We start from the raw sequence: 23,442 nt of genomic DNA, 5'->3' as shown, positions 1-23,442 counted from the left end.
ATAGCAGGAAGAAAATATATATCATTTATTTGCATGTTGAAAAAACAATTTCCACATCTGGCATCTACGTTCTAACAGAGTATTGTCTTTCTCATGCCAGCACTTACTCAGTATTCACGTTTGAAGTTTCCTTCCACGTTCACAATCTTCTGGCATCTGCACTTCAGGTGCCAGTAGGACATGACTTGCCACTGAGACTTGTTAGTGCCTATAAATCCATCAGCATGTACATTGTGTAGTATTAGACCTAGGTAAGCCAGATGGAAACAAAAGCTTCTTTAGGAGATCAGTGAAGATTTTCAAACACGATGGCTTCTGATACAACAGTGAAAAACAGTCTTTATTGTAAAATAAATAAATAAAGTACTTAAAGAGAAGGCATCAAGTCAATACAAAAGCATTTATGTTTCAGTAATTTATTTCCAAGAGAATTAGGCAACAATTTACCAAAAACTTTCTACTTGTTACAAGCGACCTGGCCCCTTCAGTTCATCAGCCTCATTCTTTGCTACCCACATTGCTTTTCCTCTTCAAAAATCCAGATATAAGGGACAATTATGAGTTCCTCCAGGAGCTGCTCACCGAGTGATTAATGACCACGCTGTGCATTCCTCCTGGTCCTCCTGTCTGGATCAACGAACGTACAGTACAACAAACACAGTTCCACATCTATACCTTGATACGTGGCCCTCTAAGGAATATTGCTTCGAGAAGAGTTGCAAACCAGTGCACTTGAAGCCAAGTGCAAGAAAGTAAAAGGAGTTTAAGAATACATAGTTCATATTTGCTAAGAATAACATTTGATTTAACTTTCAATATTGTCAAGGCAACAAGTGATGATAAAGGCGTCACAGAAACGGCTGTTTAAAAAAAATGTCTCCTTATAGGTCAGTAAGCAGAACAAAACTCCATTTTTTTATATTAGTCATACATGCTGCCGGTTTCATATTCATCCAACTGGAAAGTTGGATGTGTATGTTCATAAGTAAAGCAAAGACAGAGAACAAATCAAAGACAATAAACAACAAAAAAACCCCAAGTCTACTGACACTGATTTAGTACCCACCAATCAGCAAAAAAGAAACAAGAATAAAACACAAAAAATCACACAAACTCAGTTGAAGTACCAGTGTTTCACAACATCTAGTCCATGACTGTCTTCACATATTCTTTGATTATGCAGTGAAACTTCTTTACTAGCTTCATATGACAGGTTCTGCACTTGTGTGAAGCTCCTGGAACAAATTAAGCAGGGTAAATCAGTTACTGTGGAGGATAACAGCTTCCACCTAACCACAAAGGGCATGCATGTGGAGATTCACATCGTTCTCCTACCATATAGCCACCCGAAGAAAAAGTGTAAAATACAAGTTTTCTTCTCAAAGGCTAGAGTTTGAAGGAGAGGAAAAGTCTACAGGAAAAGGAGATGGGTATCTTCACGATAGATATGTCACCCTCTGAAGAGCTCAGTTGTCTCTTCTGAAGAAACAGAGGAAGGAAAAGAAATTTATAATCTTTTATCTCTTTCTCCTGTTCTGTGATACTTTGTGTTTCTTAACACAATAACCAAAAGGAGGGAAAAAAAAAATGTGTTCCTTGTATACCTCCTTCAGGATGATGATGAATACAGAGGGAAAGCACACTTTTTAACAGGGAAGAAAGGAAGGGAAAAAAGATTATATTCGTACAGTTATATCAAGTTATATTGATACAGTTGTATCTGACATAGTGCTTCCTGTTCACTCTTGTACACATTTTCACAATTCACTGAAATTCTGAGAAATAGTATCAGGAAGCAGCACGCTAAAGTAGTTCACTAAGATTACACAGACAAAAGAAAAAAACTCTTTCCTTCATAGCTAGGGTAGGGACAGAAATAGAGATGTGTGCTACAAAGAGAATTAAACTTAGCACAACTATTCTCACAATTAATCCTCCAATATCCATTCTGGATGCAAAGGGTGAGGACTGTACGTTTTTCTCTGAATCCACAGGCAGAGTGTTTTCCCGTGATTGTTGTTAAATACCTCTGAAGCTCTTTCTCCAGTTTCTGAAACACCTCTTCTGTATCTTGGAGTTCACTGAATGCTTTTGCACTTTCTTCTGAGGAGCCTGGCACAACTTCTGCCAGAAGTTCTCGTGTGACAGCTAACTGCTTTTGCAGTTCGTCTACAATATAAGAGATGTTAAAAATGTTTTTTTTTTTTTAAAAAAAGGCATACAGTGGCATTAATTAATACAAGATTATGTAGTAGCTACAGTAAGGAGGAACAAGGGAACTAGATGAACTATTGCTTGGTAAGCGTTCATTAATACACCATTAGAGAATCATGAAAGCCAAATTACTTTTAGCTACGGAGACTAACAGCAACAACACTACTTTTACTGTTTTAACTTGCTAATCAAGCTCATTCACAGCACCTCACTGAATTTTACCAGACACAGATGCAAGAGAAAAAAAATCAAGCTTTAATTGTTAGACAGCAATTTAATGGTTAAATGGAGACAATAATTACTCATATCAAAGCACATGACTAAAGCTGCAGCCCAGCACCCAGACAAGCTCTATGAACAGCACAGAAAATCACACAAACAGATGCAGCAAAACAAGAAGCCTGGCATAAAAAACCACCTATTTCTGAAAGTGTATTTTAAATGTAGTTTTCATACCTAGGTATGTTGGCATATCTCCCTCTATGTGAATGTTCTTAATGGGTAATTTATGTCTAGTGGCATCCAGAGCAACTGCAAAGCTTTTGTACTGCTCTTTAAACCGTTCAAGAAGAGGAAGAAGAGGAGAAAGCACTTCCATCTGAAAAGGACATGATGAATCAACACTTCACAAAGCAGCCATTTTGTACGTACAGTAAGAATGCATGAATTGCTTTTCTCTATATAAATGAGACTTAAGACTGGATCGATACAGAAAAACAATTTACAGTATATATATACACACACAAAAACAAAATCAGCAAGTGTCACTCTGACATGTTCATTGACAGAAGAATTCAAAAAGTTTGTGGTGCGACATTCCTATTTTGCCTTGGCCAATAGCAGTTTCCTTGATACTGCAGCAAGAAGCACTACCAGGCAAAGTGCTCTACATTTCATCCTTTCACTGCAGTTTTGTATTCTCCAAAAGTCTTACTTAATTTTCACAAAGCATATTTGTTAAAAGCATGTTCAGTTTTGCAAATCAGTTGTTCAAAACATCCTACCCGTTTCATTTGATGCAACAAAACTAAGAAAATGCTGAGAGAGTGTGGAGGCTTTAGCTTCTAAAAATGATTTGCTATCAAGAAAATCATTAAAAACATGTCTTCTTACAACTAGATCAGAACTACTGCTGTCTAACATATAAAAGTAGAAATGACAGATGTTCACCGTTCATTTAAGGGTTAGCATCTCTGCTCTAGTCATAACTAACATCCCGCAGTTATGCAATTACAGTGTGGCTTTAAGATGTTTACAGTCAATGCACAGGAGATGTAAACTGCTCTGGTGACCAGTGCCTTATTGCTGCTCTTTGCCTAACAGCAATAGCTTCTCCTTCCTGCCTCCAGAACATACAGCCAAAAAAAGCGACCACGGCATTTGTTTAGATTACTAGAGAGCACAACACGCCACAACAGGAAGTGGATGTTTAGAGATGCATAAAACTGTACCTCAGCAGGCTACAAAAGCACGGAAATCATCTTTTGAGAAACAACTACTAGATTATTACGTTAAAACAATCTAGTAGCTATGAGTACATTATTAGCAATTAATAGATTGTTTAAACGTAGGAGAAGAGTGAACTGTAATTAAGGCCTACCTGTTTTACTAACTCCTCCTCGAGCTTTTCCTCTCTCTCTTTGAGCAGAATTTCACGCTTCAACTCATAGAGCTTCTCCTGCTGCCTCTCCTTTTCTTCGCACAACATTAACAAGTTTTGTTCTGCTTTTTCCTCAAGCTCAGCCAGATCCTTTTCCTGCTGTTACATCCAAAAAACATCCGTAACTAACATAATCTGAAGCAACAAATATAAGTCTAGTACATTGAGGTTAAAGCCCCCTCTCCATTTTCTCTACTAATCCCTAATTAATTTTTTTTTTGTAAAGGAAAAATATACATATACATCACTAAGTGAAAAAAGAACAAAATCACTGCTACAGTCTTGAATTCCAAACACTTTTACTCTTGTTTTCCTGAAACTTCAGAACATCGCTGCTTCATGAACAACCAGCACCAGTTTAATAAACTGTCACAGAATTCACTCTAAGAGAGTTTTCAAGGCACATCCATCATGTAGTTTTAGAGCATGTAGTTTACAACATGTAAAATCGTAACAGTCTGACTTTCATGGATCAGAATGCACAGAACTTGATATCAAACAGTTGTTTAATTTCTTTTTAAATAGAAACACCAAATACTTGACTGACTCTCACCTTTACTCTTAGGTAAGTTAAAATCAGCTCCTGAGATCTTAGCTCCTCCCCCAGAACACTGGGATTGTTTTTCTTGGGGAAAAAAAAAAAGAGAATATTCTAGATCAATTGTAGTATTTAAACAGTTGTATTTTCAGGATCTAAATAAATTACTGAAAGTCCAGCTTGTGGCCAGAATCAGCATTATCATCAGCAACAGTCACCTAGACGAATGTTAACTAAATGCATATTCTTTGTTCATCCAATCTTTATACTGTTTTCAGCAGATGCTCGAAACACCGGTATAGAACTTGAAGATTTAGTGTTGAGTGAGATTAGGTTGAATTAACATTCACTTTCTGACAAAAAAATGGTTGGAAAATATTTAAAGATAATGTGATATAATGACAAAGCGTAGACAGGAGCATAAATAGAATTGGCTTGAAGAAATGCTACAAATGGAACAGGATTTTTTACTATGATGAGCTATAGTAAAACTCTGAGAGTTACACCCAATGAACAAGACAACTTGTGAGCAGTACAACAGATCTCTCATTTGGCTACTGCCATAAGGCTTGAGATCATCCCAGAAACCTTAACGGTTGTTACCAGCATTAGAGAGATGGAAAATTATCATTTCACGTATTGCAAAATAAAGATGCTTAACAAGTGGAAGCAGCGAGACTCACCGATTTCTGCTTTTCTACACATGTCCCTTTATCTGCTTTGCAAGAAGCCTTTGAACTAGTAGTTTTCCAGCGGACAGCTTTATCTGTGTCATAAGAGAGAACTTATTACTCTTTTCTACCAAAATACATGAGAGTAGGTCAACAGAGATCAGATTATTCAAAGGCACTAAGAATTTAAAGATGGTATGTCTACCAGTAAAGAGCACTTATGCTTTATTTCTAGCTTTTTATTATGCTCATGAGAAGATGTGGATAACGCAAGTATTTAACTGTAGGTAACAGTTACAGATAGATGTGGTACAACTTTCAGAAGGGCTGGTTATCTAACACTCATCTGTTACAAACACTTGATGGTACTTTTTTCTTTAACATTTGATCCTAAGTTTACAAAAAAAAAAAAAAAAGCACACCCAAAAGATGCCAGAAGACAGCCCAGGGGAGCTCAGGTGCATGCAATATACCTGAATGACCAGAAGGGGTGGAGCCAGGATGCACCCCTTCCCAGCCCTCATTTAAGGGTTGGCAGTGGAGGCAAGGGTATCTCATGCAAGATATCCTTGTCTACCTGAAGCCTTCTAAAGGTGAGCAGCTCTTTTCCTTCATTTCTGTGCTTATGGCTGCTGTGTTTGGACTTGTTCTCGTTTGCTGTAGCTAAAGACTTTGCCACACTGCTATTATTGCAGTACTTTCCATCCCATTATAGCATTACAGTCCCTAAATTTGAAAAAATAAACACTTATCTGATTTAACAACATCCTTTTTCAAATATAGTAGAAACCTATAATCAAGTTATTAGATATATACTCAAAATAAAAGAAGAAATTGAACGTGAGTGAAAGTTTACCGTTAATAACTGAAAGATCGAGGTCTGGTCGAGTAATTTTATCTCCATCTAATAAAGTGGATTGTAAGTCACTTCTCTCAAAACTACTCTGACTTAATGAGCCAGAGGCAACACCTGTAGAAAGAAGCTGTTGTCAAACTAGAAGAATTCAAACAGATTCTGTACAAGCTCACATTTGTGTATATTTTTAATAATACAGGGCAAACTTACACAACTTTTACACACTTACTTTGTATACATTGGTTTTGTACTCGCTAACTTATCCAGAGATAAAGTAGTTCAGAATTATCACTGATATAAGTAATATTATCACTAATATAAGTAATATGAATCACTCTTTGGGTATTTTTAAAGTTGTTAAGAGCTGCAGATGTTGGAAAAAGATTGAGAGAATGATAGAATCTTTTAGATTCTTCTGATAAGGCTTACCAGCAGAAGCTTCAGATTTCTGAGAGAGCACTGATCTTGCTTTAGCTGTGGAAGATGCACTAGAAGCTGATGACGAAAAGGATTTTGCTGAAGCATTCTGACAACCAAAAAAGCAGGCAGGAGTGAAAGTCAGCAGTAACTGAAATCAGCACTGTCTTACCACCCACTCCAATGCTGACAAGAAACTGCTGCTATCCCGGGGCACCCGTGAGCTCTGCCAGCAGCTGAGTACAGCCCCGAATTCCCACCCCACGTCAGTTTAACACCACAGAACACCTGTCTCATAACAACGGCGCTTCTGCTTGAGTCCTGCTTCCACAACTCACAGCGCGCCCGGAGTGCCCAAGTACCTTACTGAAATCCTTCTCGGCGTACTGCAGGTAGCGGGACTTCACGAATCTTCCCCCTGAAGGAGCAGAAAGTGTTCAGCCGGGCCCGCGCCTCAGCCGGGCGGGCGGGGTCCCCTCACCTCACCCCGCCGCTACCTTTCCGCTCATTCTGGGGCGTTTCTCCGTCCGCCAACGCGGACATCCTTCAAAAAGAGATCAGAGGATGACAGCAGCGAACTGCGAGAGAGCAGAGCTGCGCTGAGGCACACACCCGCGCTCCCCGCCGCAGCCGCCAGCCCGTTCGAACGGCGCGCAGGCGCAGCACCGCCCCACGCTGAGGGGATCGAGGCGCTGAGCGCCCTCTGGCGGCGCGGAGGATTAAAGCAACTCTCCACAGACGGCCTCAGCTCCGCGCCCACCGGGAGCGGGCGGGTGGGCGAGACCCCGCCCCGACGCTTCACGGGGATGCTTCCCACCTGGGCTGTGCTTACAGAGGAGCGCTACGCTGCCCTCAGCACTAGCCTCCCACAAGCACGGAGGGCCCTACGGCGGCTGTGAGTGATTCCAAACGCTGCCCTTTCCCCCAGCCGCGCCTCAGAGCTCCCGCTAGGGAAGCCTAAGCCCACGAGTAGGATCTCCTATGCCGCCCCAGAGCTGCAGAAAGCTCTTGGTAAGGCGACGCTCCCAGCCGGGCGCTGGGGTTTTGAAGAATCCACCCACTCCCGTTTCTCGCCGCAGGGCCCTGCCTCAGAAAGCACCTGGCTCCCCACGAACACCCGCTCCCGGGAGCCGCAGGCGAGGGCGGGAGGGCCGCCCGCCAGCACGCCCCACAACGCCCCGCTCAGCGCTGCCGCCAGGGGGCGGTGGGGTGAGGAGGGGGTAGGGAGCACGCGCAGTGCGCGCGCGGCGCTGAATGCCGCCCTGCCTCCCTCCACCCGGAAGTGGCGAGCGGCGGCTCCGCGGGGCCTGAGGTGGGCGGCGGCGCTGGGCGCAGCGCTTCACCCTGCGCCGGAGGTAAGCGGCGGCGGAGCGCGGTGCTTGTCTTTCTTTTTCCTTCCCCTGTGAGCGGCTGAGCTTTGTAGCGGCAGTGCCTCAGCGCGATCTCATCTCGCGCTGAGGCGGGAGCGGGGCTGCCTGCCGGTCTGTGGGGCCGGTGCGGCGGGCGGAGGGGCTCTGCGGGGTGGGGATCCCGCCGCCTCCCTCAGCGCTGGGAGCGGCGCTGTGCGCTGCCGCGGGGCTCCTCGCGGGCGCGCCGTGCTGCTGGCGGTCGGTGCGCATCCGTTGTGCCCGCGGAGCCGCTCGGTGCCGCCGTCTCCTCAGGGCCGGTCTCCCCGCGCCTCTGGCTCTCTGTGAGCCGCCCGTGCCGTTTCATGTAAACGCCTCCGCCTTCGCGCTCTCCCAGTGCTTTCTCGTTATTTTGGGGCTGCGTTTGACAACGTCGCGGCTGCTGCTGTGCTGCCGTGCTTTATCGCACCCATCGATGCGTGCCTCTGTGCCTTGGGAGCGCTGGGTCCTCCTGCTAGGTTTGGGTCTGCGGTCTTTGGAAGCAAAGCTGCTGCTGCTGGGGCCGTTCCTTTGTTGCGCGTTCTCGGGCCAAATGTAGCAGAGTACCATCCCGGCTGTGGCCATAAAGGTACTTGTGGTCCAACCATGGGATGGTTTCCCGGTGCCGTTTTCTGTTTCTCTGTAAGTATTGTTGCCCAACTTATTAGCTAGCTCTATTGGCAAGTTTTCTTTGTGAAAGGTGAGAAGGGCTTTGTGCCCAAAAGAGTTGGGGGTTCCTTGATTTTGCCTTCTGGAAATGAGTAGCTGGGGATGATCTCAGGCTCCTGGCAGATGCAATTAGCCTTTCAGAGATGTCATCAGAATCCTCCCACATTGCTCCTAGAGGTGGATGGGTTTCCATTTGTCTACCTAGCTATTTGCAAATAGGAGGTTGTGATGCATAATTAGTAGGTCTCTGGTTTCAGACCTGTCAGCCATAATACAGACGACGGAAGTGCTTGCCCTGGAGTCACAGTGTGAGGTAACCCTGCGCTCCGGTTCAGCGCGGTGTTGTTGTACCTGTCAAGCTCTAGGAAGTCTCTGGTGTCTTTAACTTGGAATCCTGATAGGAACAGATCTATTTAATGTAGGAAAAAAAACACAGAAAATTTTTAAGACAGATATGTTAACCATAGCTTCAAGATTCACTGTAGCGATTTTGTAAAGAGTTAGGATTCGGTGTTTTAGTCTTCAAGCCTCAGGAGCATTGAGATTCTTTGCATTCTCTACCTTTGAAGTCTTATAACATCTCTGCTTTTCAGGGTTGTTTCCCATAGCAGAAGTGTTAAGAGACTGACATTAAACTTGAGAACAATGGCCGTAATGTGATGGAACTGTTTTTGTAGAACCCTTGAATCACTGTGGGTGTTTTGCCTTTTTCTTTTTGTCACCATGCTTGAATGTTTGCCTCAAAAAGCTTTTTTATTAGCAACTGAATGCTATAAATTGTGCAGTGACAGGGCACCTGACTGCAAATAGATAGCCCACTTGGGGTGGGGAGAGTCATAAGTCTGTGTTTTTCTGTGCAACCTAAAACGTTTATAGAACTGAATAATTCAGGAAGAGTAAACACAGCTGATGAAAAATTTAAGCGAGGTTCACCTAGCAAGTAATCCTTGGTACAGGCTGTTTTCTGACAAATGATGATTCAAACATCAGAATTCTTGAGTAATCCAGTGAATAACTCCTTGACTCACATGCATGTAGCTCAGTATTGCTTCTGAATGCAGACTTTCCGTAGCTGGATGGGCATGGGGGGAGGCTGGGCGCCCATAAGGTTTTCCTTTAAAACAGAAAAATTCCTACAAGGTGCTATCAGCTATCTTAGCAGCCAAGGAAAAGAGTGAGAAAATGATTCAACAAGAAGTCCATGCTTCAGTACTTCTGAAGACCAAAGGAGACCATTAAGTCACATTTCTAAGAAATAAGACGTACTTATCCTGCTTATCTTTTCTCTGAGTTTTTAATTATTATTTTGTCCGTTGCAGTCAGATTTTATTGGAACAACGTCCTCTAGTGTGGTTAAATACCATGCATGTTTTTCAGGTAGTTTCTTGGGGCTGATGTGTGGCTGGTAGAGTTGCTTTTTATGTTCTTTATTGTGTTGTTTGTGTCTGATACCGTGTTACTAAGTTAAACTTAATGCAATCCTAGCAAAACCTATTCTCCTTCGAAGACCATTGGTGTTTAGCAACAGAAGCATCTTTAAAACTGTTCTTGACACACTGCTGATGAATGAGTACTTTTGTTTCCCAACTTACACAAAAGTTCAGCCTGAAGTTTCTTAAGAGAATTTCTTAGGGGTGTGATTGCAGCGTTAGGCCTGTAAGGCTTTTCCTCGTGCTGCTGACAGCTGCAGCCGTCTCACTGTCATCCTTAGTAGTGCCACAAAAGATGATGAGAGCGGTCTGCATTTCTTTTTACTTGCATCCACTAACACCTTCAGCTGGCCCTTTGTTCCTTCTGTTCTTAACAGGGACCAATTTTTGTTTCCTCTGACTCATACTGAAGTGTACGTCTGTAAGCTATGACACCACACTTTTTGTGAGGTAATAACATGTTATAGACTTCTAATGTCACTGTAACCCTGATAAGCTGTCCTTGCCTTGAGGTTACATTGCACGTCTGAGTCACTCAGAGGAAGCAGAGGCTGCATCTTAGGTGACTTATGGGCCTAGATTGGGATCAGGGTCCTGCGGGCCAGAAGGAGCAGAGAGAAGGTAACTGGGAAGGAACTGTCTGCAATGAAGGTCATTTCTTTGACTTCTTCCTGTATTACACTGAGCTACTTGCACTGCAATCCAGCTTCTGCTTTGTTAGGCGGTCTGTGGCAGACATTAACTTCTCTGGCAGGGTTGGTTGCAAAGAACAGTAAGAAATGTGTTGTAAATTTGCATGCTCCACTCAAAACTACTCCTTTTGGAGAAGAAAAAAGAGCTTTTAGTTAAGGAAAACCAAGGGTCTGGAGTTACTTAGTCCAACAGAATTTTAGGCAGCCAAGAGAAATACTGAAGTGTTACTAGAATGCAGAGCAACGTTCAGGTAAATCTGCAAGAGTGTGGAATACTTGGAAAAATATTAATTTGCTCAATAATAGCAACTGTATGTTCTTGTGATGTGGTGAGACAAGTCGAGGCCTTTGCCTTACCTATAAAGCACTGTTGCTTCTGGAAATTCAAGGCTGTCTCTGTAGCCTGCTGTCTTGCTGTGGAAGTTCCTTGCTTTGGAAACTGAGGATAAGGAATAGCTGAGTGTTTCTGAGATGGCTCGGTGTTTTCAGTTTGATCAGAAGGAAGGATCTTGTTTTGGGACAGCATTTGGCAAATGTGATGTTCACAAATTGTAAAGGCCAGGTACTTGTGATGTGTTTGTACTTCTGTGTTGAAAAATACTTGATGAGCAGCACGAGGAGCTTGAATCTTTCAGATTGAGAAACGCAGCATGGAAATGTACGTGAAAATTTGAAGAAGCAGAATATTATAAAGTTCATCCTCAACAATTTTGCTGTAATGGTAGCTTTCCCTTTTTAGCTTCACTATGATTCATTGACTAAACATGTGCCTTCAAATTATGGCCTTATTTAAACTAAACAGATACCCTGCACTGATTGGGGCCAAGTTTTTTCTCGAATTTTACTGCATTATTAAATAGGCAATGTTGGATTTGACGCGTATTAGGAACACTAATTAGTTTAATGGAGACTTAACGTTTAGAAAACGGCATCAAAAATATCATAGAGAATTCCACTATTTTATTTTCCTATTAATGTTGTTTGAGGTTGGGGGAAGGAAAATTACAGATCAATGATAAATTACGTAGCTGAATACGTTTCTTTCATACAGCATTGAAGTGGCTACCTGCAATGTTGCCCTATCTGGCCATTTAAATGGCAGGCATAAGCAATCCTACAGCAACAGACTGAATGGTTCGGCCTCACTTTCAGTTAGATTATTGTTTGGTAAACCCAGTGGTTTTTTGGTTTGTTTTCTGAGCAAGTAAAAGTGCAGATTTATAGGTAATATAGAAGTAAATACAGCTTTACACTGTTGTTTTATATTGTTTTTCTGTTGGTGCTATTGACACGCTGCTTGTAGGACTTGAGAACGTGGGGCAGTAGAGGGAAAGGAGCAAAGTCCTGAGAAGAGTTTTTAGTTTGCGTAGACTTGCTTCCATTTTTGTGGCATGCTGGAGTTTCCTTGCTAGGATAGCTGAGTGAAGTGGCTGTAGCTGCTATCTTATGTTGGTCTCGCGTTACTCAAGACCTCCTGGTTCTCTTCTGTCGTGCTTGAAATAAGTACCACTAAAGTGTGTGCGTTATACTGGGAGAACAAAAGCACTCTTTCAGGGGTGCAGATCATGTATCACTGTATCTTGTAACACGCTGATCCCTTGCAGGTGATGCCCCCCTCATGTTGAAGTAATACAGTCTAATGGTTTGAATAAAATAGCAGAATTTCAGAAGCTTTGTACTTTAAGTTTTGTTTTGACTTTTGTGTCTTTCCCAGCTTGTCTAATTCTTCCCCCTGTGTTATTTTTCACCATGCAGGTGCAAACACTTAATTGTTTTGCAGATGCTGACAGCTGTACTTAATTTTAATTGCTATGAAGAGGCATTCTTGCACTGCTAGCAGCTTATGAAAAGTAAAACATTTTAAGGAAAACAGGAAGGACTCTGAATGTGAAATCTAAAATTAGTTAATGTGCACCTAGTGCCAGTTTCTGCCTCCCACTTATTAACTTCTCTAACACACAGCTTTGTTTTTTCTCAAGCTTTCAAAAGGAGCTTCTTATAAAGAGGAGTGCTGAGAGGAGTTGAGGTAACTGCAGAAATTTACGTCTCCTACAAAAAGAACTCTGCAGTGATGAGGCTGCTCTCTTCTGGAGTTTGCTCTTTTGCATGCTGACCCATGTGGTTTCATCATCACCTTATCCTCTTGCATTTCTCCTTTTTCTCCTGGAATTCTTTGCACCTGCATTCTGTCGTGTGCTTCCTTGATGAACCGAATTTCGTAGAAGCAATAAGTATTTTGATTCCCTAAATATTTCTAGATAATTTAAAATCATAAAATCAGAAGGAATCATTGGTCTGACCACTCAACATAAATTAGATGGTGGTACCTAATTAATTGTAACATCTCTACAGCGCGTCTGTACCTGGGGACTGGCTGATGTTGTAAAGAGGCCTTTAGCTGCCTCGTCCTTACTGGCAGTGAGGTTTCTGGGGTGCAGGGCAGCCTTCTGGTATCGTTTATGTTACGTTCAGTTTGTCTAGCTTTGAATTCCAGCCCTGGGCTTTGGTTTTAGCTGTGTCCTCGGCACTGATGAGTGTTATCAGTCTCCAGTTCCCCATGCAAGGACTCAAATCACTATCAGACTACAGTGTGTGTTTGTAATAGACAAAGCTCCTAGAGGATTTTGCTACAAGGAGCTGCTTTTAACAGTTTTTGTTGTTCTTTGCATCTTCTTAATAAAATTTTAGGTATATTCTAGGTGTGGTACAAGTCATATACTGCTGGAGTCCAAAGGTAGGATGGCCACCTGACTAAATACTGGTTTGATGTGGGAATGATGTTAACTGTTTTGCCTGTGGTGTTATGTAAGTATCTCATGTTTAAATGATACCCACTAGCTTCTCAAGCCTATTTCGGTTACTGCTTTTCAGGACAGCTCCTATTCCATCCCTCTGGTGCTGGGTGCTTGTTAGGGAAATCTGAAATGATGTACCTGTAAACTGAGCTGGAATTTGCTTACTTCTGTCTTGCGGAGCTGTGATGTTTGTCCAGCTTTTTGTTTGCCTGCTGCCTTCTCAATGTCTGTATGATTCATTTGTTATCAGTAATTCTTTTTCTTTTCTTTGTTTTAGAACCACACTGAAAATATTTACTTTGATGGCAGGAATCCAACTTCACTAGAATCTCGTAGTCTAGTTGCTGGATGATAATCCATCCATAACTGAATACTGGGGCTCCTCAGGTAGCTGGCCTGCTGTCTGTTCATCTTGCTATCTCTGTATGCTCTTTTCCTTTAGTTCTAATTTGTTATACAAAGTGTGAGGTCAGAGGTGCACTAATGTCTGTCTCTTTTTGAGCAGTATTATCACCAGATTTGACATCTTCTCTAAGAAGAATCACAAGTCAATTGGAAAGCAGCAGTTTTTCCTCAAACCTGTTTGTAATTACTAGATGTTCTGATTCTTGAGTTGAAGAATTTAAGTATCACATGCTGTTTTTTTTTTCTGAAACACATTTAATACATTTTTAGTCAAATTCAGTAACAAAAAGAACTGATTAAAAGGAAATAAGCATAGTTGGGTGCTACTCTTCCGTAAGTGACTTCTAGAATTTTCTTTTTTTTTTACTTAAATCCTCGTCATCAGTTCTGAGTGAGTGCATCTGAAGTTGCTGTTGAGTGAAAGAGCAGTCTCAAAGCTCAGTGTTGTTAAAAGCGAGCTAGCAGTGCCTGGATTTCATATCTGATCATAAAGAGGCAGTGTTATGCTGATTGCCTTTCTGTTTATTGTTGATGTGACTGTGTACTGAAATCATGCCTCGGCAAGTTCTTTCTGCTGCAGTTTAACTTCCAGAGCTCTTACAGGGTGATGGCTGGGGATGCAGAACTCTTGCCTCTTTAAACTTTTGTGGAGTTGCCTGATGACTGCATAATTCAGAAATCTGTGTGTGGCATGAATGAGTTGAGGTCAACATCTGCACGTTGCTTTGCCAGAAATATCTCTTCTTCAGGATGAGAGAGTCTTTCTCCTTCTGGTTTCTCAGTCTTACACACCTGAGCAGAGTGTGCCAGCTCCCACGTTGTTGTTTGCTGTAATGTGCCAGGCTTCTAGCAGAGAAGAGAGGACATCTGTGTTCTGGTTTCCTCTTTAGAAAGTGTGGTAAGGGAGTCTTGAGCAATGCACCAAATATGTATCCTGGTAGCTGACATGAGACCAAGTTAGGAAGTGTCTGCCACTGCAGTCAGAGGTCAGCCGCTAGGTTCAGCTCTTCTGCGTCGGCAAAAAAATCGGTGCCGTAGCTCTTAAGGTTCTCTTCTGGCCAAAATGTTTGCTGAGGGGACTTCCTCTGTCATAGCATACAGTGTGTCTGAAATTAGTTGGTGGGAGGAAAAATAAAGGGGAAGTCTTTGCAGGACTGTCGTCCTTGAACTGTCCGGCTGGTTTGAAAGGAAGATGGTCCCTGTTCCTTTTTACTCTCTGTGCTCCAGGGTCATCTTCCCCTTGAGCAGCAGTCTGCCATAGGCTTTGCTGTATGTTAAGGTGTTTGAGTTTCTGTAGGCTAAGTAAGCTTTACACTTGTGTAATCTTTTCAAAGACTCTTCAGACTTATTCTCTGCTGGTCAGAGAGAAATAGCAGAAATGGAGAGGGGTCTTGGAGCTCACTGTTCCATCCTTGTGTATGTTCTTGCAACAAGCCTTCCTTAATGAATGAAGAATTTAACAGGGCAAGAAACCATTCTCTGAGGGATCGTATAGCTTGAGCAGGGATGTGCTGTGGTTTGTCTTTCTTTGTGGCTTGCTCAGCCTTCCTTTTGATGAGTAGCCACTAAAAATGATCTATCTTGCGTAACAGCGTCTTCTCAAAGCTTTCTATTCAGAGTTCCCTTAAAGCACCATTCTCTGCTCTGGGGCTGTTCATGAGGCAGAGCTATGTCATATGTTTCTCTGAAGTGATTCATTACTTGCAGTGGAAGTGGCAGCTAAATGCTTCCAGCTTTACTGATTTTAATTTGAAATGATTACTCTCTGTGGCCTTATGCGAGTTCCTATGCAGTTGTTTAGTGGTGAAAAAGCAATTTCATTGGCATTTATCTGCTTTTCTTTCTTTCCCTAAATATTCAGCAAGCAAGTGCATTGTTAAAATGCTTTTGTTCTTGAAATAAAAATTGAAATGCTGTTCTGGGTATGAAGACTGTTAAAGAGCACATCATTATCTGCTTTTGCTAAACATTGCTTTGGTTTAGCATTTTATTAACTTAACAATGTAATCAAACCTAGCCCTGGTGATCTGGGTGCACCAAATTGCAGCTGAGAGAAAAATCACTCCCCAGCAAAGGCACAGAATGTTACCAACTATAGAGGCTTCCAGCTCTGGCAGTAAGGAGGAGGCTGACTTCTGCAGGTGGTTATTAGGTTGAAGTTAGGTTGCTGGACTCCCTGGGGGCGACAGGAAGTAACAGCAATTATAATGTGTGATTTTTTTGGAGGCTCGTGGATGAGGTTCCTGAAATCTAGTGAGGAGATGGTCAACGCGATCAGGTGTAAAACCTTGTGAATGAACTGGGTTATTTGGGATCTTGGTAGCTGAATTGAAATGTCACTGTGATAAGATTAATTTTATGGTGTTGACTAAAATAGGAGAGAGAAGGCAAGCTCGAACCTTTCTGTAGCAAGGATGTGGTTGACTCGAGTGAAATTAGCAGCCTCTTTTCTGGGTAAGTTATGCGTATTGAAGAAGTCACCACAGCCAGCAGGGTTAGGAGATCACAGCAGCGTTTGTGCTGTTCAGTTATAGGCACAGTTTCCTAAAGCTGAGCAGAGTGAATGTCCCACCTGTGGCGTAGGTTTCATGAGAAGAGGTCAGAGAAACGAGAAAAGCTGTGTGAGCTGCAGTGTCAGAACTGCCCTCCTCCTTGCACCTGTGCACTGCTCCTGCTGCCAGATTTCATGGCAGTGCTGATCTAAGAAGCGATCAAACCCTGCCTCTACCTCAAGCTGCTTGTGCAGCTCTGAAGGAGATTTTGTGTGGGAGGATGAATAAATGTTTGCGTAGCCGTACAGAGAACCAGGTCAGGGCAGGCCTCTGAGTTAAAACTAACCTGTGGAAACAAGGAAGTCCTCAGGATGTCTGTCCCAGTTCAGTTTGCTTTGTGGCAATAATGGAAAGGGAGGGGAGGACATGGGAATAGAAGCAAAAGTGTATAGTCGTCCATTGCATGGGATAGGCTAAACTGAAGGCTGAAATAAACACTAATGTTCATAAATAGAGTGCTTTAGTTAAGAATTTGCCTATCTAGCAACTTACCTTCATCTTCCAGAAAATACTGCCTTAGTATGTCTTGTACGCATTTTTTAACACCTGACTTCTTGTTCTTCTATTGTTTTTTAATTTTGTTTCATTCTGCTTTTCTAGATGATGGGTACTGCATCTTAAGCAAGAGCGGAAGCCTGAAGCCCGTTTTGGGACAGAATGAGTTTACAAGATGCGGACAGTGCAGTTTGCCAGACAAAAGCAGCCTATAATCTTCATATTTACCCCCAGCTCTCAACGGAAAGCGCTCCCTGCTGCAAAGTGACAGCAACTAAGGACACCACGTCTTCAGATGTCATCAAGGATGTGATTAACATCTTAAACTTGGATGTCTCAAAAAGTTATGTGCTCGTGGAGGTGAAAGAAACAGGTGGCGAAGAATGGGTACTTGATACAAACGATTCTCCTGTTCATAGGGTTTTACTTTGGCCTCGTCGTGCTCAGGATGAGCATCCTCAAAAGGATGGGTACTACTTTCTTTTGCAAGAAAGAAACACTGATGGGACCATCAAGTACGCGCAGATGCAACTGCTATCCAAGGAGACGGATGCTCGGCGATTGGTTGAAAGAGGTTTTCTTCCATGGCAGCAGGAGGACTTTGATGACTTGTGCAATATTCCCAACTTAACAGAGAAAACACTTCTAGAAAATCTCAAACGCCGCTTTCTAAAACACAAAATTTATACCTACGCAGGAAGTATTCTGATTGCAGTTAACCCCTTCAAGTTCTTGCCCATTTATAATCCTAAATATGTCAAGTTATATGAGAATCATCAACTCGGGAAGTTGGAGCCTCATATTTTTGCCATTGCTGATGTGGCTTATCACACAATGCTTAAAAAACACGTTAATCAGTGCATAGTTATATCAGGTGAAAGTGGTTCTGGAAAAACTCAAAGCACAAACTTCTTAATTCACTGCCTCACGGCACTGAGCCAGAAAGGGTACGCAAGTGGTGTGGAGAGAACTATTCTAGGAGCTGGACCAGTTCTGGAGGTAAATTGAAGCTACAATCGCCTTCTGTCAAAATTGTTTTCTGAAACCTTCAAATAATGGCTGCTGAATGCTACCTTTGAGAGTCACCTACTTGGCCTAGGCTCTAAATATCTCTGGGCTGCGTTGGTGTTTGGCCCTGTTGCTAGACTGCTTCTAATTGATTTTCCTTGAGGCGCCGTGCTGTGCAGTTGACTTCCTGTTGCTTTTAATTTATATTTGACTTAACTTTCCGCCAGTAAACACTAACGTTCCAGAACAGAGGCTACTTGTTGTCTTCCATCCTAGTTTTGGTGGCAGTTGAATCAATCTGAAATAGTAAGTAAACTTTTTCATAGAAAGATAGTTCCACAGCTTAGTGTACGCGTGTCCTGCAGCATGCTTATGAGCTCGCTGCTTGAGGGAATGATTTCCTTTCTACAGACATTTGCTTTGAAAAAGTAACATTGCTAGTTGGGGAGAAAGTGAGAGTCACTTCTGGCGTTCAGTTACTGCAGCGTTTCCAGTAGAAACCAAAACTAAATACATGAGGTGAGGGGTGTAGTCTCACTTGGGGTAGGGCAGACTTAAACTCATCCTGTAGATTTTAGCATCTCCTTTTAGTTCTCCCATCTGAAAGGAAAAGCTGAAAGCTCTGATTAGAATCTTCAACAGCAAGAAGATCGAACATCGTTATTACAGGTTTTAGCTTTAAATATTTTCAAATGTAACAGCACTTAAAGGATTTTTTAACTTTTAGGTAAAAGCTACAGATTTATTTTAAATTGTCACATTTATAAATACGATTTGAAAGCTTTTTGGTAGAGAATGAGGAATATACACCAGGGTGTTGGTTTTTTTTTTTTTGCCTTGCTTTCTGCTGCTTGAAAGCAGAAGTGAGGCTGAGGTTTGCTGGCTTCTGGAGTTCAAGTTTGCAGTTCTAAACAGAAAAACAGGAAGGGGTCACTGTGGAAAGCTCTGTTTGATCAGCTGATCCGTCTGCATTTGGTACCATTAACTGTTTCAGACACCAGTGTGCAGGACGTGACACAGCTGTCTCAAACTGGATAGCGGTGTGAAGTGCTGCGTGGCGTTCTGTCCATTGAATGAGAAGTGCCTGTATCCGTAGCTTCCAAATGAAAACTAATAACTCTGCTACAGTCACTGGTAAATGTTTTTAAGCCTGGGAATTAGCATGAAAAGATGTCTGTGATTTTTCTCCAGTAAGATTGGTTATCAGAAGTACTGCAGCTTCTGCAGTCATCCACTGAGGATTTAGTTCTGCATTTCTTGAGGAAAACACGCTAGCTAGAAATATCAGGACAATTTCAATGGTTAGCTTCAGATTTACCAGATAGATCCTAACGTTGCTGTTGCGGTACGTATTGTGTAGAATTTCACATTGCTCTGAAGCTCTCAGGCTTCTCACTCTTCGTCTTCGAGGGTGTTTGTTAGTCACCAGCTGATTCAGTCTAAGCCCATCCTTGCAAGTACTGCAAAAGGGGAAGGATCGCTCTGACATAATTGCAGTGCGCATCAAAAATCTGTAGTAGGTTTAGGTCCTAGAGAAGTAAATCAAATGATTCTGCTTTTTTTTTCTTTTAGAGAAGTAAATCAAACTAAACTGCAGAGCACATCTAGTGGACAGTGATGCTTCCAGATTTCCCAACAGGGACGTTCTCATGCAATTCCAGTTAATGAGAGGGATTTTAAAAATAAATAAAACCTGAGGCAAATCTTGATTTCAAGGAGGAACAGACCGAAGCTTGCTTTGCTTTGTGGAAGTTAAACTGCTGAAGAACTTGTATTACAGTTGGTCACTTTTAAATCTTTTGGGTGACTCATTTGGGTTTTTACTTAGGGGAACTGAACTTGTACAAGGGAAATTTTCTTAAATGGGTGTTTCAGGGGATTTTCTGCATGAGCAGTTTTGTAGTGTACCTGAAATATTTCAGAACACTGTATATTTTGAGTCCTCACGAAAAGCGTGTCCGCAGATAAAATATCCTCTTGGCTGAAATCTGTCTCCTTAACTTTAATGATGTAAAATTAGCTTGCATTTTGTGTCAGAACTTCCTCTTCTCAGCTTTTTTTTTTTTTTCTGACTCCGAAGTAAAAAGTGCCTGTTTATAGGTTGACCTTTTTCAAAAGTTCAAGGAGCTAAGGCCAAGCTTTCTGTCACAGGAGAGGTGAGCGATAGCACTTTGAGTAGACGTGGAGGTGAAATTGGATTCTCGTGTATTTAATGAACTTGGAAATGTATTTCTTACTGAATCCTGCTTCCTTGGTGTTTAACTGATCTCTGTCCAAAGCTGTAATTATTTTGAAGCTGAACTATGGCTAATATTGTAGCTCCTTGTGCATGATTTCTAGACTTTGAAGAATGGAGTTCCAGCTGTCGAATGAAAGGGAATATGACCTCGAATGTTGCTTCACGTTACCTTCCCAACCGTATGGGAAATTAAATACATGAAAGCGAGGCAGGGTAGGTGAACAAGATGATACTAGCACAGCTGCTGCCACAGGCAGTAGTGGAAGGGAAGCTGGTTGGGGGTTACTCTGATCTTCAGGTGCTTCTTTGCTCAACCTTGGCACCACAGTGTGACCTGTTTGTAGGAGTCCCTGGTGAGGATCGGATAACACGCACCGCCTCTGATTCTATTTGGCACTGCTTGCAGCTTTCTAGATGAAAACAAACTAAAAGGCTGTTTGCCTCTCTGGGGCACAGGTGCCTGAAGCTGCATGCCTTGTTTTGTGTGGTTTTCTAGCTGTTCACCTTGTGAGAACGCTTCCAAAGCCAGGGCTGCCTTTGCTTTATAGGAATTGCTCTCAGAATTTAGAAAAGAAAAAAAAAAAAGTTTGTCCAGGCTAACATAAATCATCTTTAGTGAAAGGCGGGTTCTGAAAAACTGGTTGGAGGATGAAGATACTCCCAGCTTAAAACAGAGTCTGACTTTTTCATCCTCCTCTATATTTAGAGACTAAAGTATAGTTCCCTGACTTGGAGCTTGGCCTTCCAGCATTGACTGCTACGCTCGGTTTGCTTACAGATGAAATCCTAAGAAGGAATTTACATTTGGGAACTATTATTTGGGTCAAATCTGGAATACTGAATCAAACCATTGTTTAGTTTATAGAATCTGAAGCAGGATAGTTAAACTTTTCCGTACGTACGGAGGAAGTTTACAAGAAACTTGCCTTATAGGGAAAAATAGCAGAAACAGCGTGTTTCAGATACAAAGTGCTCAGTCTGAGGTTCTTCTTCTGTTAACTGTCCATCTCTAAAATAAGTACAAGCTTTTAAAAACACGCCAATACATTTGACTTAAATTTAGGGTAACATTTGTTCCCGTGATAGCTGTACTGACATCAGCTTGCATGAATGGAAAGCCGGATAACTCAGCTGAAAATCAAAGGTAGCTCTGGTCCGAGCGACGTACAGCACGAGGACCTGACGTGACCTGACAGATGTGAGCTGCTGCTGAATGGTGGGAAGTCAGATTTCCTCCTTCTCCGGGCTTTGTTTGTACTGGCTCTAGCCCTTATCAGATTCTTCAAGGTAATTATATTAGTAAAGCGGCAGAAAATTAAGCGTGGGGATGGGATACTGTGGCAAGGGACTGAGTAAGAGGGAGCCAGAGCTTCCTCTTTGGCAGCAGAGCTCCCCTCCTTTGCTGTGTATTGTCAGATTGTAACCATCAGTATCTTGGGTTTGGTTCAGAAGTTATTTTTGTAGCGCACTGAAAATGTGGTTCCCCCTGAGCTGGGAGATGAGAGGAGGGGGGACAGGGAAATACTGCCCTTGTCGTAGCTTTTCAATGTATGATTTTGAAAAGCATCATCTACTTCAATTGGCATGTGTTCTTGAAGATTTCTGAGCATCACTGAACTGTTCCTTGAAAAGAATTAAGACCCAAATAAAATGAAAAATCCAAGAAGGATTCATTAAGTGATTGGCTAAAGAGCACAGTCTTAAACGTGAATTAATTACTCAACAGAGCAGTCAGTGTTACTGGGGGGATTTTCTAGAGCTCAGCCAGTGTTTTGAAAAGTTTGCTAAATTTTGTTTTACTATTCTGTGGAAAAACAGATTAAACCAATTTGCTCTCAGCTCTGCTTTCCTTATTACTGTCCCATTGTGCATGTGGCCCTGGTATGAGATGGGCTTCAGCTTAGTGCTGCTTCGGTTCTGCTTTTCAGTTGCATTTGCCATGAAAGTCTGCGTATATATTTAGTGGGTGTAGGCGATTCTATTTAAGGGAAAGTAGTTGCTTTCTGCATGTGTTTGTTTTAAGAATCATAATCGGAGAAGGAATGAACTTCCTTTTCCCATTTTGGTTGGATGTTACTGGGCTGTTCGTGTAGAAATGCGCTGCATACTTCTCCCTGCTGCGCACATCTCTCGGGAAACGTCACCTCTTCCTTTTCACAGCTGTCTTCTGTGGATTGTCCCAGCTTCCCCAGGAGCTCGTACAGCCATGCAGAGTTGCAGGCTTACCCCGAACGCTGTCGCTTCCATGCTGATGAGTGGGTATTTTGCGGCACACGACCACTACTGCAAGGCTGAGTTCAAGTCTGAAGTAGTCATTTCCTCTTCCAGGCTGTGTGGTTTGATTCATCCGTGTCCTTTGGCATGTTAGGGTGGCCTGTGCAGAGGTGGTTCTGCCAGGGGCTAGGGCAGTTTACATAGAAACTGGTAGCTTTTTCAGATTTTGGCAATTCCTATGAAAGAAAGAAGGTTTTCAGTTCTGTTCCTGAGGCAGATCACAGCAGCACGCATGCATTTGAGGACAAAAAAAAGAATTCATCTCTTTCCTGAATGCTGAAAAAGCTGGCGTTGTTGCAGGAGTTTTGAATAGCAGGTTCCAGTTTTGCCTCCTGCACCAGGGGGTGGAAGGATGGCTTGGATGGGTTGGATGGGTTCCTGGCCCCCAGAATATGCCAGCCCCGGTCGGATTCCCACTGCCCTTGGCCTGCTATTTTCACTCACCTCTTTTTATGTAGCTAGCACTTTGTGTTGGCGTGGTTCAGTTTGAGTTTTTCATTTTTATCCGTCTCCTCATGGATTTGCGAGGGAGAACAGTAAATAGCTTTGGCTATACAAATGATTACTTTCACTAAAATTGCATCTAGCCCTTTCACGTCTCCTGAATTTGTTTTGTAAAGACACCGGTGCCTCTCTGGAGGCAAACCAGGGTTGAGTTTGAGCTCTGTGCAGGGCACCTGGCCAGAGCTGTCCCTGAAAGATGCTTTCTGTGGAGTGGTGGCTAGATAATGAGAGCTTAACTCTTACCTGCAATCTATTTTCTCTATGACAAGGCTCCCTTAGGTTAAAGATATCTAACTGCCAAATACTGAAATACTTGTCGTTAAACTTTTGAGCGCTCCTAATTTTAGTAATGTCTGTTCCTACGTAGCTAACTCATCGAAGCATGTGGAAGGATATGGTAGCAGTGACTGGAGCTTGGGTCTGGAGTTAAAGGTCACCAAAAAAAAAAGGCATCCTCCATAGAGACTTGGAGTGTTCCTTAAAAAGTTGTGCATGTTAGAGGCCTTTATGTGAAAACCGTTCAGTAGATGAGAACTTTCCTAAAAACTGATAATATTAGATCAGTCTCTAAGAATTTGCTATATGCTTTGACTAAATACCAGACATGTGAGATCATAAGAGCCTTTAGTTTTAAGCTG

The 23,442-nt window shown here is 42.4% G+C and overlaps 2 protein-coding genes across 15 annotated transcripts in view; one reads left to right on the top strand and one right to left on the bottom strand.

Annotated features, from left to right (window-relative positions):
* On the bottom strand, positions 314-7,360 carry HAUS8 (HAUS augmin like complex subunit 8). Of its 2 annotated transcripts, none has more exons than XM_021378913.1 (10): positions 6,854-7,360; positions 6,719-6,774; positions 6,369-6,465; positions 5,940-6,053; positions 5,096-5,178; positions 4,428-4,499; positions 3,815-3,970; positions 2,671-2,812; positions 2,028-2,169; positions 314-1,235 (listed from the first exon to the last, which is right to left on the bottom strand). In XM_021378913.1, exons 1-10 carry the CDS (start codon positions 6,897-6,899, stop codon positions 1,115-1,117), a joined length of 1,029 nt encoding a protein of 342 aa, XP_021234588.1. In that variant the 5' UTR covers positions 6,900-7,360; the 3' UTR covers positions 314-1,114. The 2 variants fall into 2 exon arrangements, with proteins under 2 accessions (XP_021234588.1, XP_021234587.1); XM_021378912.1 differs by having other exon boundaries at positions 3,815-3,973; positions 6,854-7,359.
* Positions 5,656-23,442, top strand: part of MYO9B (myosin IXB) — a 43,920-nt gene continuing 26,133 nt past the window's right edge. For 11 of the 13 annotated variants that reach the window (XM_021378907.1, XM_021378906.1, XM_021378903.1 and 8 more), the window contains exons 1-2: positions 7,561-7,711; positions 16,885-17,778. In XM_021378907.1, the coding sequence (XP_021234582.1) occupies positions 16,942-17,778 (837 nt within the window). In that variant the 5' untranslated portion in view covers positions 7,561-7,711; positions 16,885-16,941. Of the gene's footprint in view, positions 5,677-7,560; positions 7,712-8,004; positions 8,384-16,884; positions 17,779-23,442 lie in introns of those variants that run through there. The other 2 variants (XM_021378900.1, XM_021378899.1) reach the window with 2 other exon arrangements.

The sequence above is a fragment of the Numida meleagris genome, chromosome 27 (genome assembly GCF_002078875.1).
Source record: "Numida meleagris isolate 19003 breed g44 Domestic line chromosome 27, NumMel1.0, whole genome shotgun sequence".
NCBI classification, from domain to species: Eukaryota; Metazoa; Chordata; class Aves; order Galliformes; family Numididae; genus Numida; species Numida meleagris.
This window is presented reverse-complemented; position numbering and strand designations above follow the sequence as displayed.

Bases quoted from the DNA above. Each gene is read 5' to 3' on its own strand.
- HAUS8 (XM_021378912.1), bottom strand. From the start codon at position 6,899: ATGTCCGCGTTGGCGGACGGAGAAACGCCCCAGAATGAGCGGAAAG. The intron at 5,179-5,939 runs GTAAACTTTCAC...CTTATGACACAG, and splicing joins CGATCTTTCAGTTATTAACG to ATAAAGCTGTCCGCTGGAAA. The intron at 3,974-4,427 runs GTGAGAGTCAGT...TGGATGTAACAG, and splicing joins TAACTTACCTAAGAGTAAAG to CAGGAAAAGGATCTGGCTGA.